The sequence below is a fragment of the Nicotiana tabacum genome, chromosome 18 (genome assembly GCF_000715075.1).
Source record: "Nicotiana tabacum cultivar K326 chromosome 18, ASM71507v2, whole genome shotgun sequence".
NCBI lineage: Eukaryota > Viridiplantae > Streptophyta > Magnoliopsida > Solanales > Solanaceae > Nicotiana > Nicotiana tabacum.
Window position 1 is genome coordinate 95,457,984 of NC_134097.1, and position 20,622 is coordinate 95,478,605.

Sequence of the window (20,622 nt, forward strand, 5' to 3'; positions counted from 1 at the left end):
ACTCTGTGATGATATTACAAATGAGAATACTAATATAATGGTAGAATAAAATGATGAAGGAATTAAAATGTTGTCCCTTCTTGTCCGAACTTGTAATTTCTTCAATTTGTAACTCTTTTTCATCACAATCCCAATTCTTCAAGATGTATTCAAAATTCATGATTTCTTTTTTGAACGATTGGACTTTGTAGATGTAGTTGGGGCGGCCTTCTTTTGTTTGGCAACTCTCATTGGAAGTCGCCTAACATTTAAAAAAATCACTAACTTTGTCGTCCATTTTTCCTTGTATGAGATTTCCTATTTTTTCCGCTATGCATAGGTGACAAATCACCTTTTCTTGCTGCCTCTGCCCTGCATTGATTTAGAATATCATCTTCCTCACCTATTTCATATGTATCTCTGCCCACAAGCACCTGATTTTGCATGTCTTGAACATGGTCTTGAATTACCACACTGTTTCCATCCATTGCATCCAATAGCTTTCTTTCCGCTGGTGTAATAGTAGGAGTGGTTGTCACAATTTGTCGCTGCCCAAAAATTGTTGTTACTGTTGATGGACGATCAACAGTAGGTTTAATAACTGGATCATTTTGATTAAGTTGCTGCTCCATTGCATCGAAGATTGGATTATCTGTTACAGTATGCTGCTGCCCAGATTTTATTGTAGCTACTGTTTGATCAATTGCAGCTGGGACTAATTGCTTTGTATGTGTTGCTGCAGTTCATTTCATGCTTCCAGTTGGAGAATTTCTAGGCAAAAAAATTGGAGCATTGATGTTCAATTTGCTCCTACGACTTGTTGTTGGTCCCTCATCATATTTTTCCATTGCTAGACAGTCAAGATCTTCACCTGCACTCTCTTGATCGACCTCCTAATCAGCTTCTTCAGATGAATACCCTGCATGACCATTACCCCAATCCTCGTCTTCGTCATCCTCTTCACGTTGTCGTAACCAAAGTTTAGATTTGATCACCTTTGCTTGGAAAAATTCATCATTGTTTCCAGTTGACAGAATAAGCTGCCCAGCTTCACCTTCAAACTCGCCATAGGATTCAACTGATTGTGATGGAACATCAAATACAGAGGTATTTAATGTGACCAAAGGTTGTTTAACCATTGTGGAGTTCCTCATCATTTCATTCTGAGCATTCTTGATTATTTGTTCTACCTGAGGATTGGAAAAATGTAGTGTAGGAACTTTGGAAATGTGAGCTTGGATGCCTATAAGTTCATTCACCAAATTGTTGTTGGAGTCTTTTCATCGAAAGCCCAAATTTTCAGTCAAGCCGTGACTGTCTTGCCCTCCTCGTTCATTACTGGGCGTTGGAACTAAATGTTTGGACATTCCACTATCAAGTACACCTTTTGCATCAATTTCAGAGTCCCCATCAGCATTAAGAACCTCAAAATTATTTGTGCTGGAACCAACATTGATGTTTGTTCCTCGAACATTTTTATTCTGTTGTTTTGGTGAGACCTGCTTCTTTGTGAGTGTTTTCCTATTTGTTACCAAGCTCCAATTTCCTTCCTTTTTGTTCATGTCAGCTTTCTTAACATCCCCGATCACCTTCACATTTTGATTTTCCCTCAATACGCTCTTAGTCCCAATGTTTTCATTACCAGAGTTCTGGGCAGTAGCTGTTTTGTCAGAGATTTTCTCTGCAGTTTTCTGCTGATCATCAGCAAGTGTGTGTGCAGCTGGTTGTTGCCTTACACCTTTTGGAGAGTGTTTAGCTTGTTCAACACCAACACCTTCCAGTTCTTGTTTCTCGTTGCTCCTTATGTACATCAGCAGCTGTACCTGATGCTCCAAACTGCTGTTGAACCATATCAGGCTTGTTAGAAGTATCCGCTCAATCGGTAGCAGCCTTCAACGCACCAGCAGTAGCTGAGTACATCCTTGTAAAATCTGTAGAGGCAGGGATATCCTTCAACCTTGTATCACCAATTGCAGCGTTATGATTAGCAATCCCAACAGGATGTCGATCAACAGTTGCCTCCAGCTTAGAACCAACAGTAGCTGGTTCTTGTCCAGCATTTTTATGATGCTCTACAACTGCTATTGTTGCATACTTACCCTCCAATTGTGAGCCTACATGAACTGGTCGTTTTTCATCCTTAGAAGTAATAACAACTGAAACTTTACTTAGCTCAACACCTCCCTGTAGCCCAGGATTCATATCAAATTTTGAAGCATCACTCAGTTTTTGCACGTTTGATTTCTCCACTGCTTCCACTACTGTAGCTCGATCCCAAGTTGCTTTCAAAGCAGCATTATTCACTAAAGTATTAGCTGCTTCAACATGCACTACAGAAGTACTAGGAACACCACCTATATGTGATATCTTGACTGAACTTTCACCATGTTCATGAATCCCAGTTTGATTTTCACCCATTTTCTTTTTCGCCAAACTATTTTGTTCTCCAGCAAATCGATCCCCTTCATTCACTCCCCTCTTCTCATTCAGAAGTTGACGTAAATCACCAGTGTACTTTTCCCCAGTAGTTTGTTCTTGAAAAACTTCAAGTTCATCAATCGCAGCTGGGTTGTGAGTCTTTTTCGATATATATCGACATGTTTTCTCGTTGTGGCCCTGGTGTTTGCAACAGTTATAGTACAAAGGCATATTGTCATAAACAATTTCCTGAAACACTTCAATGATTTTTCCAGAGATTTTATCCAAGCTTTGGATCCTCACACGTTTGGGATGCTTGTTCATTAGGTCTAAGATTACCTTTACCCTCGCTGTGCTTGGTCTGGATTTAAGTTGCGTCGCTTTATCAATGGCAATAGGTTTACCAGCAGCAGAAATGATTGATAACAACGAACGCATTGCAAATAACTCCGGTGACAGATTCGGCAATGAAATCCAAACTACTGCCATTGCAGTTTCCTCATTTGGATTAAATCCAATTGTCCATTGAAAGACTCTATACTGGTGTTCTTCGCCATTCCATGATAAGCAATTTACTGCACGAGCTAAAGCCTGTACATAATCTTCATTTTGATCGAACCTTAACAGAATTTGCCTTGGTGCGAGTGAACCTACGAGGCATCGACCTTTTGTTCCTAGATGTTTTGGCAGTAAGATTCTCAGCTCTTTGAGATCTGGTGCACCTGAGGAGAGTTTAAAAACAACAGATTGGTGTATCCCCCCTCTATTGCAAATTCACGTCTTTCCTCCATGGTAAAACAAACAATTGATTCGCCATGTACATATTGAATCGATTTCAAAACTGTTTTTGTTGCAATTTGTGTTGGTGATTTGGATTGGATCTGAGCAACATATGTTGGTTTAATAGATGGCTCTCCCATAGCCAAAGGCTGGGGAGAGGACGCAGCAGTCATGAAACTCTTCAACACTCCATTGACGTGAAGAAGCAGAAGAATCTAACCAAAAAATTCGGTGTGCTACAGTAATCGCAAAAATAAAAATTAAGATCTGGAAATATTGGTTATGAATTTGTGGATGAAACTAATTGGGGATTGTGCGCAAAGAGTAGATGCTTCTTTTGACACCAAAATTGCGACAATCCACCGCTGGATGTCGGAGTTATGGCCCGATGAATAGTGACGGAATTACGATTCACCTTCTTCCTAGAGAGAAGGAGGAGTTTACACTAGCCACTTAACGCATTTATCTCTCTTCCTCTTATCTTTTTTTTTTTAATTTTTTATGGGCTTTTAGGTTTGTCCCCTGCTTCTTTTTTGTTTTATTGCTTTTATTTTTTATTTTTTTTTGGTTTGTTTTGTTTTCATTTAACTAATAATTAATGATACCCACTTTTAATAATTAAAAATATTAAAACTATTAATATTTTTCTAATTGTATATTCAATTATATATATATATATATATATATATATATATATATATATATATATATATATATATATATATATATATATATTTCACTATAGGCAAGATAAAAATAATAAAAATAGTAATAATTTAGTTCTATAATTAGCGTGTCTCGAAACTTTTATAAATTTGAGGAGTGTTACAATCTTCCCTCCTTAAAAATATTAGTCCTCGAATGTTGCTAGGGCCTTATTCTTAAGTTTACAATCATCCTTAGGTCCTTGAACCTCTTAAGTTTTTTTAGTACTACTCATTCTTCCAAGGTACTCAAAATTTTGGCTAACTCCCTAAATTTTCAAAAATTTTGACAGAATTTCCCTTGTAAATTGGACTATCCAAAAAAATATCCTTGTCACAAATACCACAACTACATAAACAACAACCAAATATACCATAACAAGTCATTCATAGGCACCATACGCAGCTCATAAATTAATTATTCACTCTCCGGCAAGGAGGTATCACAATAACTAACAAGAATCTAAAGCACAACAACTTTAGCACAAGTAAATCACTTTAATGAATTAAATATACTATGGCATAAACTAAATTACTACAACAACTAAGTATAATCTAGGAATGACAGAAACACTTGCTAACTTGTATTTAATAAATGAAATATAAATGTCAAACCAAACTTAGGTTCACCTACCTTTTTCCTCAAATATATATAGATATTTCTTTCTCATATCTTCCTCGACCTCCCACGTAGTCTCTTTTGAATCATGATTACTCTACAAAACTTTTACCGATGTTAAATCTTTTGTTCTCTACTTTCTTACTTGCCTATCGAGAATTTTTATAGGTACCTCTTCATAAGTCAAGCCTTCTTTAATTTCTATGGTATCGGCAGGTATTATATGCGACTCATCATGAATGTACTTTCTAAGCATAGACACATGAAAGATAGGATGAACAGAGGACAACTCAACGGGTAGTGCTTGCTTATAAGCTACGTTTCTTTTCTTTTCTAGAATTTCATAAGGTCCGATAAATCTAGGGCTAAGTTTTCGTTTCTTACCAAACCTCATAACTCCTTCATTGGTGAAACTTTTAAAAACACCTTATCACCAACCATGAACTCTAACTCACGATGCCTCTTGTCAGAATAATACTTTTGACGACTCTGAGCCGCTTTAAGTCTTTCTTTAATTAGCTGAACTTTCTCTAAGGCCTCACAAACAAACTCAGGACCAATCAACGGTACCTCTGTTGGTTCAAACCAACCCACTAGAGATTTGGGTCGTAACACATACAACGCTTCATAAGGAGCCATACCAATGTTGGTCTGATAGCTGTTATTGTAAGCAAATTCTATAAGTGGCAAGTGATTATCCCAATTACCTCCAAAATCTATAACACACGCACGCAGCATATCTTTGAGAGCCTGAATGGTCCGTTCTGCCTGACCATCGGTCTGTGGATGGAAAGTGGTGCTCAAATTGACCTTGGTACCTAATCTTTTCTAAAATACCTGCCAAAAATGCATCATGAACTGAGGGCCTCTGTCAGATATAATTGAAACTGGAGTACCATGCAATCGGACTATTTCTATGATGTACAACTGCACATACTGCTCTACGAAATCTGTCGTCTTTACTAGTAGAAAATGCGCGGACTTTGTCAGTCAGTATACAATAACCCAAATCGAATCATGCTTACGGTACGTGCGAGGTAAACCTACTACAAAATCCATATAATCATATCCTACTTCCACTATGGTATATCTATATCTTGAGCTAGGCCACCAGGCCTCTGCTGCTCGGGTTTGACTTACTGACAATTTAAACATTTAGCCACATGATCTGCTACTTGTTTCTTCATGCCTTTCCACCAATACAACTCTTTCAAATCTAGATACATTTTGTATCACCTGGGTGGATAGAGTACCTCAAACTTTGAGCTTCCTCCATTATGGCCTTCCTAAGACCATCTACATCAGGCACACATAAATCATTCAACTTCAAAACTCCGTCACTTCCTAGAGTGAAAGCAGTGATTTCTTTGTTTCTGACTCCTTCTTTTAATTTCACTAAGTACGGATCTTTGTCTTGCTTAGCCTTAACATGAGCAACAAGGGAGGATTGTGCTAAGGGATAAGAAGTTATATCTCTTTCTTCGGTTTCATCCAATCTAATTCCATCATTTGCTAGTTTTTGGATTTCTCGACCCAAAGATCGCCTTTGTACTGCAAGATGGGCCAAGACACCCATTGACTTCCTACTAAGTGCATCTACTACCACATTAGCTTTGCCCGGGTGATAAAGGATATTGATGTCATAATCCTTCAATAGCTCGAACCACCTTCTCTGTCTCAAATTTAGTTCTTTTTGCTTGAAAATGTATTGGAGGCTTTTGTGATCTGTAAACACTTCAGAATGCTTGCCATAAAGGTAGTGTCGTCATATTTTTAATGCAAACACCGCTGCTGCAATCTCCAAGTCGTGTGTGGGGTAGTTCTTTTCATGATTCTTTAACTTCCTGGAAGCATAAGGTCCACTCTGGAGGCATCACAATACACTGTGAACCCACCCGAACCTGTCGGCAAGGTTAACATAGGTGCAGTGGCCAACCTCTTCTTTAACTCTTGAAAACTCTGCTCACAAACGTCTGACCATTGGAACTTAACTGCTTTCTAAGTCAACTTAGTTAATGGATATGCAAGTGAGGAAAACCCCTTTACAAACCTTCTATAGTAGCCAGCTAACCCTAAGAAGCTCCTGATTTCAGTTAGCGTTGTCGGCCTAGGCCAGTTCTTGACTGCTTCTATCTTCTGAGGGTCTACTTTTATTCCTTCGCTAGATACCACGTAGCCTAAGAATGCCACTGACTACAACCAGAACTCACATTTTGAAAACTTGGCATAAAGCTCATTCTCCTTCAAGGTCTGTAAGGCTATTCTGAGGTGTTCTGCATGATCTTCCTTGCTCTTAGAGTATACCAAAATATCGTCTATAAACACGATAATAAAGGTATCAAGGAATGGCTTGAAAACTCTGCTCATGAGGTCCATGAATGCAACTATAGTATTTGTCAATCCAAAGGACATCACTAGAAATTCATAGTGCCCATAGCGAGTTCTAAAGGCTGTTTTAGATATATCCTATTCTATGATTCTCAACTGATGGTATCCCGACCTCAAGTCTATTTTTGAAAAGTACTTTGCACCCTAAAGTTGATCAAATATATCATCAATTCTTGGCAGTGGGTACTTGTTCTTAATGGTAACTTTATTCAACTGCCGATAGTCGACGCACATTCTAAGAGACCCATCTTTCTTCTTGACAAACAGGACCGAGGCACCCCATGGTGAAACATTTGGCCTGATGAAGCCCTTGTCAAGAAGGTCTTTCAACTGTTCTCTAAACTCATTAAGTTCTGTTGGAGCCATCCTATAAGGAGGTATAGATATGGGCTGAGTGTCTGGCATGAGATTAATGTCAAAGTCTATGATTCTTTTAGGAGGAAGTCCGGGAAGGTCATTTGGGAAAACTTCTGGAAATTCTCTAACAACTGGAACTGACGGAAGAGCTGGTGGTTCTGATTCTGGATTAATGATGTGAGCCAAATAGGCGAGACACCCCTTACCGATCATTCGTTGTGCCTTAAGGTAAGAAATAAACTTACCTACAAGCGATGTTGAACTACCCTTCCACTCTAAGACTTCTTCAATAGGAAATTGGAACCTGAGTATCTTGGCGTGACAATCTAACATGACATAGCAGGAAGACAACCAATTCATACCCATGATCACATCGAAATCCACCATTTCTAATTCTATGAGATCAGCCTTGGTGTTGCGACCCTGGACTAAAACTATAAAACCTATATAGACTCTTGTGACTCTCACTGACTCGCCAACTAGAGTAGATACTAGGAATGGCTCACTAAGTTGTTCAGGTTCTAGTCCGAGGTTAATTGCAAAGTATGGAGTCACATATGAAAACGTTGAACCTGGATCCATTATGGCATAAGCATTATGTGAGCAGACTAAAAGTGTACCTGTAATAACTTCTGCAGATGCTTCTACACTCTGACGATCAAGTGTAGCAAACAAACGTGGTTGTCCCCCTCCCTGAGTAACTCGGTCTGCACATCTGCCTGCTCTATGCCCGGTCTGATTATGAAAACCATGAGCCTGAGGTGGTGTGCAGTAGCTGAGGAACTAGAAGGACGAATTGATCCACCACTAGAATTACGTCGCAACTCTGGGCAGTTGGCCTTTATATGACCAATGTCTTCACAATGATAGCAACCATGAAACTCGAGCTTGCACTGACCTAAATGTTGTCGCTTACATGTTCCATAAAGACATTATTGTTGTGAATATTGTTCAGCATGACTCTGGCTATATGAGGATGATGTCCTAAAATTCTGATTCTGGCGTGACTGGCTTCCAAAACTCTGAGTATGTCTGAAGAAAGACCCACCACCTGACTGATGACTGGTCTGAGCTGGTGCTAGTGACTCCTTATCAGAGGAACCCCTTCCACCTCCGGTGGATGTACCATTAAACATGCCCACTGTCCGGGCTTTCTTGCTATGCTCTTTTTCTTCTTTCCTTTGTTATTTGTCTTTTTCTAAGTGCTTGGCGAACCCCACAACAGATAAGAAAGTTGTCATTCCTACCGCTGCAGCTGATGTCGTATCCTTAATGTGGTAAGCCAAACCGCCAACAAACCTGCAAATCTTTGCTTTTTCTGTCTTAACCATGTGAGGAGCATGCTTAGCTAACCTTATCAATTCCATGTAGTACTCTTGCACACTTTTATTCCCTTACTTGAGCTATTCGAACTTTGTAGCCTTAGCTTCCCTATCCTCTTCTGGAATAGCCATGAAGGCCTCTTCAAATTCTTCCCGAGTAAGCGAACCATCATCTTTATCTCTTTCCTTTTCCCACATCTCAAACCAAACGCCAACCACATCTCTAAGTTGGTAAGCAGCCAGCTCCACAGCTTTATCATCAAATGCTTTCATCACTCGGAGGGCTTTCTTGACACCCTCCAGCCACAATATCGGATCAACTATAGAACCATGGAATACTGAAGGACTCAACTTCAAAAATTCATTCGCTCTTGAGGACTTAGAATTGTTCTATCTATTTGATTGAGGTGGAATCTCATCTCTTCTCTCGTTCTGGTTGGCCATAAAGGCTTTAAACATCTCTATAGCACTGTTGACAGCATTAAACATCTAACCCACCTTGGGAGATATAGTTTCCTGATTCGGAGCTGTTGTTGGGGGCAGTACTGGATCATCATGTTCCACCCCTTCTTCATGCTCAACTGGGGTAATTGAACCCCTTTTGTGGATTTACCCTTCCTTTTCTGAGTTGAAGCCTTCTTAGTTCTACCTTGAGCCACAGTGGTAGTAATAGTTTCTTGAGCAGCATCTTGAGTGTCGGTGTCAGAGTTGCGAGTACAAGCCATTTCTGCAAGTTTTGGAGAAAAGAATACATTAGATAATTTCTTAGAGGTAGGCTCTACTGCACGATCTAAAGTATGAAAAAAATTTAGACTTTTCCTAAATGCTTGTAGCCTCTTGTTTATAAGTATGGCGCGCTTCATATCCATAAACAAGACTCTACTAATACGACTTCATAGACCCCTAGGACTCCATAAACCTGAGGCTCTGATACCAAGTTTGTCACGACCCATTTTCTGAAAAGGTCGGGACCGGCACTCGATCACTAAACATGACCGAGCAAACCATCTATGCTTATCAAATCTATTATAACTCCAAATTTTATATGCAACAATGCAATACTCTAACCAAATACTTTTGATTAATTTAAATATTTAAACAAATCAACTCCAAAACTTTATTAGTAACCACTGAATTACTGCTAAGTTATTATCAAAAAACATCCGAATCTTAACCCAACGACTATGTCTATGAAGCCTCTACTGATAAACTGACGCACTGCTCAGGACATGAGATTACCTGGTCAGTTCTCTAAGTAAACAAAGAAATAACTAAATAAATATAACTCTAAGGAATACTCCACGAACAAAAGCGGAGCTCACCAATAGCATGGAAGAGAAAGAAGTCCTAACCAGTAGCCTGCTCGCCTGCAAGATCGGCTCCTACATTGTACCGCAGACCAACATAGGTTCTCAAAAGAGAACGTCAGTACCATCCATTATACTCAGTGGGTCTCAACAACAGGGGGCGAAACTTTAATAACATATACATTACGAGCAAAGGCCCTAAATGCATGTAAAACATAAAGCTAATAAGAATAATTCTAAAATAATTGCATAATAGCAGTTTATGAATATTCTAAAAGAAATTCTTTTCTTTTTCTTTCTTATAAAAAAATACTTCACTTTATACATTGGGAGTTCCAACTATCTTGACTTAATTTTGTCTCAGTCCCCGTGTGATCGGTACGGGTTCGATCCCAACCTGATCGAATAGGCCCAATCCACGAGGTGTCACTCGCTTCATGGTTCTCAGCGCTCATGTATCATACTTTAGCATGGCTAAGTAAATTCTCAGCAACGAGACCCTCGGCTCGTGTGCTCGCTACTTTAGCACAAGTAGTTTCAGGAAGTCAATGCCTTGGTGAGGACCATCGGCCTGGACGATGACCCCTTCTCAAAATAAAGGATACTCCCAAAAATCTTTTCTTTCTAAAACTTCTTCTTGTGACTTTTCAAGTTTAAATCTTTTCTTTATAGAACATCATGTACATGCTCACATTGGTATCCTTAAATGTAAAGCATGGCATAAGAATGAAATAAACATGTAAAAATATTTCTAAAGATTCTTTCTTCTTCATAAATTTTCAACATGAAAATAGCATATAAGAATAACACAAAAATCTGAAAATTTAAGCACATATATCATAATAGATCATCTAAACTTTTGCTAGAACAATTCTAAGTTAATGGGTACTCACTCGCTCCAATTAAGTAAATATAAACTCTTTTAAGCAATTCATCGCACACCTTGTATACGTGCTTTTGTGAGTTAAACCACTATAGTAAAAGGTTATATCAACTCACCTCAAAACTTCTCGAGCCAATACGTAGGCCCCAGTCCAATTGACATCAGTCAAACAATCGATTCTACAACAACCAGTGCATTTTAATCAATTTTAAAGTTTCACACCTAAACATAAAATTTATTGTTGATATAGAGGAAGAAGGGAATTAACTATCCAATTCTTACCTACTATTACTTTAGGATAATTGGCAATAGGGAATTTTATATACCTGAGTTCAAAAATTAGTGATTTATAAAGAACCCTAGATTTTCCGTACTTGCGTGATAAAGAGCCTCTGTTTTGCTGGTTCTGTTCGTGCGAAAGAACAGAATGTATCTCTGTTTTTTGGTATAAAGGATTTCAATCCTTTTGGTTCTAACAGCCCTTTGAGCTTTGGTAATTTTGTCCATTTTTCTTCTTATTATTTTTCTTTTTCTTAACTAATAATTAATGATACCTATTTTTAATAATTAATAATATTAAAATTATTAATATTCCCTAATTGTATATCCAATTATTTAAGAGTTATATATATTTCACTGTAGGCAAAATAAAAATAGTAATAATTTAGTTTATAGTTAGTATGTCTCGAAATTTTTATAAATTTGAGGAGTGTTACATTTTATTTTATATTGGGGAAACTTCTTGAACCAGTTGAGGATGAATTGGAGATTCTCCTTAGCTGTAAAGATTACAAAGAGTAAAGCCAAAGATGTCCTGTAGCAGTGACTTATCAATATTATTGGCTATCTCAGGAAAACTGGTGTACCAGTTGCAGTATCATCCCAATTGATGTTGTCTGAGCTTGTATTTGAGTATGAAAATCCTACTCCAATAGGGGAGTCCACGTATAGCATGTTCTATTCTGTTTCATGTTTAGCAATCAAAATCAATCATTGTTATCAGATTCTCGGGTGTAAAAACTTTTCAATATGATCATTCAGGAAACAAGAAACATTACCCAAATTCCAGGAATATTTGTTTTTTATAAGACTCCCATCAGTCCCTGGCCGAAAAGGACCATGCTCCATAAAAGCACCATAACCCACAGATGAACAACCAGGGCCTAAGGTTTTGGATTCAATCAAATTAATAACTTTTTAGTTCAATTCTTAAAATGAAAAACCAAGGTCAACATAGAAATGTGCCTCCATTGGCCAAACAGTAAGGGAAAGTGACGCGGCATTTTCTGAATCTGCTTCGACAAAGTAATAAAATAGGGCTCTGTCATGTTGAGCATTTGTAACAATATATCCAGAGTACTGTTTGAAGAAAATATTTGGAGGCTGTCCAGGAAGAGAAGTTATGAGCTCAGCACTTGATTTGTAGTAGAAGAAGAAGGAAGATAAGATAGTGAAGATATAGAACCATGGAACCATTTTCAGATGGAATGAGTGAATCAACTTTGAAACTTGAAACACAGGAAGTATATCCCTGCACGCCAAACTTTGCACTTAATATTACTGTATATTGACAGCTAATTATTAAATGATAAGACAACAGCTAAAAGATACATCAACATTAAACATCTAATCTTTTGATAAAGAAAAAAAAAGGTTGTGTATTTTTTAATCAGCATGGCCTTTACACATGTAATTTCATTTTTTGATAAAGAATTACTACATGTTTAAAGGTTGACATATTTTTTAATCTACACGGGCTTGTTGTATTATCACTTAATAATTAGATGTCAGTATATTAATTAATATTAAGTGCAAAGTTAGTGCAGGGAAAAAATTTCAAACAATCGATGATAATCATAAACAAGGGTACATTTGCAATAATTATAATGATGCATCCATCCAGCTCATGCGAGGCAGGAATAAAATAGTAACAATCGGTGGGTTAGTAGTTTAAATATATAGTGATATTAAAAAATAAAATAAAAACTTTTCTCAGTTAACCTTGCTGCCTTTACAACTGTGTGATAGAAAATCATAAAGTAATCCTTAGTCCTTACAATAAATTTAAAAAAAAAACATTTATTCATCAAGGCATTCAAATGGAAGCAGTACTTAGATCAGAGCTTGAATCATTAGAATGATTAATTCAAAAACTGGTAGCAAAAGCAGCAAATGGGCCAATTAAGCATTGGCTGATGAACACACAGAAACTGAAATAAATGTTTCAACTGGCGCAAATGAAAACTCATCGAAAAAGAAGAGAAGCTTTACTCTCAAAGCAACAATAGCTATGTGTAATCACAAGCATGTTAGAATAAGCTAGCACATACCACACCAAAGGATGTGGTGCAGTGAATGGGACTGCTGCTCCCTTAACCAGAAATTTGGAGTTTGAGCTTTGGTATGAAAAAATCTTTGGTAGGGAGCGTTCCCCGAGTGGGAGAAACCAAAAAACAAAAGCTAGCACATAAAATCTTCTGTAGGAACCCCATACATTCATTCGACTCTATTCAGACCCATTTTTATAGAACTCCACTTTCAAACTCAGGAAAGTTTACCTGTAGAAGGAAGAGCAACCTTGAGTCAAGAGTCAAAGGAAAATCTCGGCCGTTCAAACTTCTAAGTAAGCAGAACTCATTGGATTGTCGAGGAATAATGAATTTAAAAGAAGAAGCTGGTGATTTTTGTAGAATTTTGGAGGTTACGTCCTACATTTATTTAAGGAAAAAATATATCCGTACTTATGCTTAGGCGTAATGGCTTCCTGGCCACTTAAACTTGTAAGGCTTTTGAAAGCCGATACACGAACTTTGAACTTTCCCATTTGAACACTCAAACTCGTGAAACTCTTAACTAATAAACACATTTGACCCTTGACCCTACGCGCGTGTATTACACATTCACAGACGTGTCCATCCAGTCAGCAAATGACCAATGGGATTGTTACACGTCAAGGGCACGAAAACAAACCCCATAGCTGTGCTGGAATAAATTTATTAATTTCTACTTTTTCTTCTATTTCCCTTATTTTCTTCTTTACCATAGCTGTGCTGGAATAAATTTCCCCACCCAGCCACTATTTTCAATGGTGAAAGTTGTGATCTGATCCATTAAAAGTGAGACTTCCCAATGTCGAAAAAATCAAAATGGATAAACATCAAGAAAAAAGAAAAAATAATCACTGAAACCCAATGTCAAAATACAAGAAAAATCACTACAACTTCAAGAAAAATTACTCTCCTCTTCTTCAAAATATTTGCTAGCCTTTTGTAAAATCAGAAACAATGGGTACGATTGGACCCCATGAATGCAATGAAACCTGATGTCCTTTTTGCGCTTTTGTTTTGTTTTTCCGGCGAAAGTTACGCCCAAAATCACATTTGTATCTGATATATTTTGAGCTCGATTGTTGACAGTTTTATTCTCTCTGTTGAAATTAGAAAGAGCATACACAAGAAAAAAAATGGTGAAGAAAAAAAAAATCTTGACTTCATTAATATAGTAGAACAGTGGAGAGGACAAAGGGTAAAGGAACAATAAAATGGGAATAGAACTAATTCGGAAGAAGATGTAAACGAAAAATTGGACGGACGGGAATGGAGAAAACGACGAAGGGAGAGAGGTAGGTTGAAAGTTTTTCTTCTTCTTCTTTTTTGGTTTTCCTTATATTTTCTGTTTATTTTTTTGATTTTACAATCTTTTTAATGAATAGTAACAAATACACGCGCCATTTGAATGTGACTTGTACGCACTATGTCCATGTAAGATAAGCTACTGCCACATAAGCATAGTCAATGGTCAAAGATATTTGTTAGTTATAGGTTTCATGAGTTTGAGTGTTTAAATGGGAAAGACGAAGTTTGTGCATCGGCTTTCAAAAACCCTACAAGTCTAAGTGACCAGGAAGCTATTTCGCCTATGTTTTATTTACTTTACATGGTTTCAATGGTTTTGACTAGAAAATAGGGTTTGAGGGCCAAAATGGAACAAGGTAGAGATAAAGTGCCAAAATAAAAAATTGTGCTAAGTTGAATGGGCTCTATATGTATTTGTGTATACACAGGCGCTATATTTTTTGCACTGGTTTCAGCTTTTATGTTAAAGTGGAAGATAAGAAATAGAGCTGGAGGGCCAAAATGAAACACGATAGAAATAGAGTGCCAAAATGAAAAATAATGCCAAGTTGAATGGATTTATATGTATTTGGCCAAGTTTATAAGTACTATACTGCTTTAGGGCATCTCCAAGGGTGCACTATAGATTTGGTGTAAAATTTGGTATTTTTTTGCTCCAATGGAACACCAAATCTTGCACCATTATAATGTATGAATAGTATTGCATCAAATTTGGTTTATTATTATTTTATTCATCTTTTTATTTTTTTGGACTTTTATATTATCATATATTGTGTATATATTTAATTTTTGTATTAAGATCTTTATAATTTTAATTTTATATCCTATTTTTTTATATATTAATTTTTGAGGACGAGCGTGATCTTAATGCACCAATTGAAGATGCACGTGAATGTCCAGCTCCTACGGTAGAAATGGCAGTAGATGAAGATCATCGATTTCAACAATTTTTAGCTCGACACAAAAAAAAATTAAGGATAAAGATGCGCATTTCGCACTTCGTAATGCATTAATCGAGCATTTATGAGAGAATATAGGCGAAAGTTGAATATTTATGTGGTACTTAAATTAAATTTGACTATGATGTGATATTTATTTAATTATCCTTTATCAATGACTTCACTTTTAGTTGATTTATCCTTTAAAATAATTTTGTAATAAATGATTATATAAGTGGTGAATGTGAATTATATATGATGAATATGAAGAAAAAAAAAAGATAGAATTTGTTTGAAGGAAATAAAAAATAAAATTTAAATAGAAGATAATAATATAATATAGAAGAGAGAGAAGAAATATTCTTTTTTGGCGTAAAAAATGGAGTAATAGTTGGAGTAAATTTGGTGTTATATCATTTTGGTGTGAAATTTGGCGTTAGAATTGAAAATGGTCTTATGAGTAATAATCCTTTGGATATACTTTTGGTCTTTTAGATTTTTAAAAGTGAGCACATTTAATACTGTAAATTTTAGTTGTTAGATTAATGAAAATTATAAATAGGTAACCAGGTGTTTCTTTTTTACTTTTAGGGTTGATTTCTTCCATTTGATTACACTATTGAAAAGATTCAAAAAAAGATTATTTATTTAATTAGAAAGCTATCTATTGCAGGTAGAACCACTTTCATCAATTCTGTGGTCAATGTACCTGTTGGGATGTGTGGGAAGATAGATAGAATTAACATGATCTTTTTTATGGGGAGAAAAAAAGTGCACCTTGTTAATTGGAATATTGTTTGTAAGAACCAAAGAAAAGATGATCTGGGTATTATGAAATGCAAGGAAACCAATATTGCAATGCTCACAAAATATGAGCATATATTGTTATTAGTTTGTAAATACTTCATCCGTTCACTTTTATTTGGTATGTATACTAAAAATAGATTTTTATTTTTATTTGTCACTTTACGTATATCAAGAGGAGACAAATTTTTTTTCTTTTTATACCCACAGTATTTATTACTCTTTTCAAATCCAATATAAAGAAAATGTATAAGTACCCCCTAACCTATATCTGGATTCTCAATTACACACTTTTTCTTTGCGGGAATCCTATTACCCTCTTAAACTTATTTTAAATGGAATTATTTGCACCCTAAAACTAGACAATCAAACTCTTGGCAAGTGGTGAGCTACACGCACCCCCCACATGTATTTTTAGTACCTTTTTTATTCTTTCTTCTTTATCTTATCCTTTTTTCTTATTTCTTATTATTCTCATTTTTTTGGTTATTTCATTCTCTTTCTTTTTGTTCTGGTCACCGGCGGCATAAAATGGTGGTCGTCGGAATTTCACAAACACCATTTTTTCCGGCGAATTTTTTTTTCCGGCGACAGATTTTTATCCCGATCTAAGTGTGTTTTGTTTTATGGGAGGAAGAGCAAAAGAAATAAAAACGAATGTAAATATATATATATATATATATATATATATATATATATATAAATTTTCTTGAAAGTATAATTTATGTGTGGGAGGAAGAGCAAAAGAAATAAAAACGAATATAAGCTAAGAAAACTTTTTCCAGTTAAAATTCCAATACATCATTTTTTTCCGGCGTAGGAAGGTTTATCGATGATGAATTTCCCCCCAAAATCTGAGTGTATTTTGCTTTGCTTATGAATAGATCTTTTTCAGAGTTTAATTTGTGTGTGAAAAGAAAAAATAGAAGAAAACGGTTAGACAAAGTCGCCGGTGAAAGAATATCTGCCGGAATTAGAGAAGAAACGAAAAAAAACAAAGAAACAGGAAAAGGAAAAAAAAGTAAGAAAAAATGGTAAAAAAGAATAAAAAATAATCTGAAAATCATTTTTTCAAAGGAGGGTGAAATACACACTCTGTCATGTAAGCGTTAAGGGTGCAAATAATTTCATTTAAGTTAAGTTTAGTGGGGTAATAGGATTCCCGCAAAGAAAAAGTGTGTAGTTGGGAATCCAGGTATAGGTCAGAGGGTACTTATGTATTTTCCCTCCAATAAATATGTATCAATTAATATGGGTATCATGGTAAATTACACATTTTATTTATTAATTTTTAAAGAGCGTGAAAAGTCAAAACATGCGAAGTAAAAGTAAACGGAGGGAATAATGGGTTTGCTCACGGTAAAATGCCCCCTTGGGAACATACGGCCTATATTTTATTGAATACAAACAGACAACTTAGATTTCTAGAAATCAAAGTTACCTTTTTTTTTTTAAACACTAGAATTGGTTCATTCTTTCACAACACCTACACTTTCCTTTTCTTCCCTCCTAACTGCTCTCATCTCTCTAAGGCAATCCAGCCAGGGAAAGAAACTAAATAAAAAATAAAAAAAAATAGCATAGAAAAAACAAAAGGACAAAAACTAGTTATTGGATCGGAGCCATTTCTTTCTTCTCCTATTTTCCTTCTTCTGCTGTCAAAAAGCACCAATCTACCTGTGCTCCTTCCAGCCCTCAGAAAAAGGATCATCTATTAACAAGGTGTGCCGATTTTGCATTTGCGCACACCAGCATAGCGAGTGAGTCGGCCTGCATATGAACCAGGCTTGAACTTGATCCTATGAGGTTTAGTCAATGCAGAATTTTTCTTGTTTTGTGGCCCTGACTCCACAAAGTAAGCCCCATTTAAGAACAAATCACCCTCTGATACCCATTGCCAGTTCTTCCACACAGATTCTGGTGCATAATCCCTCTTAGTCACCTTCATTTAGCATCATGTTTGTCAGCAATACACATAACATAAGCCAATAGATACTTGTGAACCTACCTGTTTTAATCATATATGAATGGTGAAGTTTTACCTGCTTAGTGTTAGGGTTGTTGGCGGCCTTGAAACGATTACCCTGGCTGATAATGGTTGGATTAGCGCTGCCACCAATTGCATACATTTGCCAGTGAGAGTAATCATTGTTGACAACATGGAAGAATCCCCACCTGCACCTTGGCATCCTCTGAATCAATCCCTTTCCGAACCGATTGAATGCAACTGTGACTTGCATTATTGAATCTTGAGGGAAGGCATCAGTTGCCCCCAAAAGCATCACCTGAATCACCATTGTCAATGACTATTGAGTAATCAAATTAACAACTACTAAATGATTTTTCAGGGTAGTAAGAGTAACTTACGTCGTTATGATGATTGAATTTGCAGTTAGAAATGGTGATTGCAGTGGAAGCCATGATGGCATCAATTAGGCCATCAGTACATTGGGACAAAGTGCAGTGGTCAATCCAAATATGGTTTGAACCAAAAATAGAAATACCATCTCCATCACTCAGTGTCCTAATACCAATATGCTTAACAGAATCTCTTATCATTCCACCTGAGGTAGATATAATATGATGAATCCTAATGTTGTGGATTATGACATTATGCACAAATTGGATAGTTAAACCAGCGCCATAGGCAATGTAAATAGAAACTCCCCTGCCATCGATCGTCTTGTCACTTGTAATCATCAGTTCTTCCTTCAACTTAATTACCATTGACTTCTCAAAGATAATCCACAATGGCTCCTCTTGGATCACAGCATGACGAAGGGTCCCCGGCTTTGGATCCTTCACGTCATCATCCGAGTCATCGGTTACAACATAGTACCTTCCTGCTTTACCACCAGTCGTTTTGTGGCCGAATCCCCGAGCGCATTCTGCTAGCTTTTTCCTGTTTTTCGCCCAGTTTTCGTCACACCTCCAGCATCTGTCAATTGGATTGGTTGCCATGCAACTACTTTTTTCCTTTAGATGCCTCCTTAAGCTTGTAATATTCAACAATGTGCTGCATATAATACATCAAGTAGTTTTCAAGTCATTATTCTTAAAACATGTTTAAGTAAAATCACAGAATCATCACTATTCATGTCCCTCCGTTTAAGCTCGTCTCAGTGAAATATTATAAAAATCAGTTTCTCTAGTACTAGAAGTTCTCTATATTTTCTACTACCATATAAATTTCTCCAACAAGCCTAAAAACTTCTAGCAAATATTGGACCTAATTAATTGAGTAAATGTGCTAACTTAACAAAAACTTAATTTCAAAAAAATAATATCGCCGTCATAGATCTTGTACCCTATATATTTCTCGCTAGGCCTGCATGCATGTAGAAAAATGAAAAGAGAAAGTATGAAGAAACTACTTACTCTCCGACTTCTCTATTGAATGTATCAGTGATTTCTTCAGGATGTTCATTGTATGCAGCAAGGGAAGAGTTGAGCGCTTCCTTAGCTTGCTTTTCCAAATATGCATCAAATTCAGCAATTCCGGCATGCAAATTTGGGACTAATGAAGCTAACGATATGACCAATATTAACAAAACTGAATTCCCACTAACAAAGGCCATAGTTTTTTTTATCCTTTTTAATGCAGCTATATATATCTCTTTTTCTATTTTTTCTAAAAAATATTTTCTCTTGTAGTACGTAATCTTTTTTGTGTTGTTTTTTTAGGTATTACTTGCGAATCACTGGAGAAATGTTTGTGTCCAGTGACTCGCTTTTGGACTGCTGCTTAGAAGGAAGCCATCTATAAAGGGAAAGTTTCTTTATATATATATATATATATATCCAAGGTGAGTTTCCAAAAATAGAGAAGAAGAAGGAAGTACATAGAGGTATAACAGACACAATGGACCTTGGGACCAAGAAACATATGGCGGGAATAACGGGTGACCAAAGACGGATTTAAGGTTGGCTTTTAGGTAACTAACTAACTTTTGTATGTTTGTTAAAAGAAGTCAAGGAAAATTAGAAACAAACTCCACTGCTTCCTTTTTAGATTATATCATAGGTAAATTTAGTACGTTCATGTCAACCTATTTAGTTGGGTACTAAATTTTAAAACATAAAAAGTACTTTTGAAACATATTGCGTGTAAATATATCATAGTATTTATGTGGCTGTAACACTTTTAAAACTTATGGTCTTAAACTTATCATAAGATTTATGTGACTATAAAATTAAGCTTTTCAAGGGTAGAATGAAAACTTGAAGTTAAATTATTTTCAAATTCAAAAAGAGATTATTCTTTTTTAAACGGACTTTAAGTTATATACATATCGGCTCTACTGTTTTGAACAGTAAGGCTTGCGCCTTAGGCCCCCAAATTTGGAAGGCCCCATTTTTCAAAAATAATAAATTTATAGGCATTTGAAAAATATATTTAGTACTTTTAATACAAGAGTAGAGTTTTTAATATTAAAAAAGCTCTTTAAATATATAAATAACGTAATAATTTGACTTATTTAAAAATGG

General features: G+C 36.2%; 1 protein-coding gene and 1 pseudogene across 1 annotated transcript; both read right to left on the bottom strand.

Moving 5' to 3' along the window:
• The window catches only part of LOC107799519 (serine carboxypeptidase-like 45), a 43,548-nt pseudogene extending 31,315 nt beyond the window's left edge, over positions 1–12,233 (bottom strand).
• A 5,250-nt stretch (positions 12,234–17,483) lies between these two features.
• On the bottom strand, positions 17,484–19,912 carry LOC107767268 (pectate lyase-like). Its single transcript, XM_016586189.2, has 4 exons — positions 19,513–19,912; positions 18,502–19,150; positions 18,177–18,419; positions 17,484–18,076 (listed from the first exon to the last, which is right to left on the bottom strand). Exons 1-4 carry the CDS (start codon positions 19,710–19,712, stop codon positions 17,849–17,851), a joined length of 1,320 nt encoding a protein of 439 aa, XP_016441675.1. The 5' UTR covers positions 19,713–19,912; the 3' UTR covers positions 17,484–17,848.
• Positions 19,913–20,622: the final 710 nt, after the last annotated feature.

Coding starts and splice junctions, on each gene's coding strand:
- LOC107767268 (XM_016586189.2), bottom strand. CDS start 19,712: ATGGCCTTTGTTAGTGGGAATTCAGTTTTGTTAATATTGGTCATATCG. Junction 19,151..19,512: donor TTCAATAGAGAAGTCGGAGA/GTAAGTAGTTTC, acceptor TATTATATGCAG/CACATTGTTGAATATTACAA. Junction 18,077..18,176: donor ACAACCCTAACACTAAGCAG/GTAAAACTTCAC, acceptor TGCTAAATGAAG/GTGACTAAGAGGGATTATGC.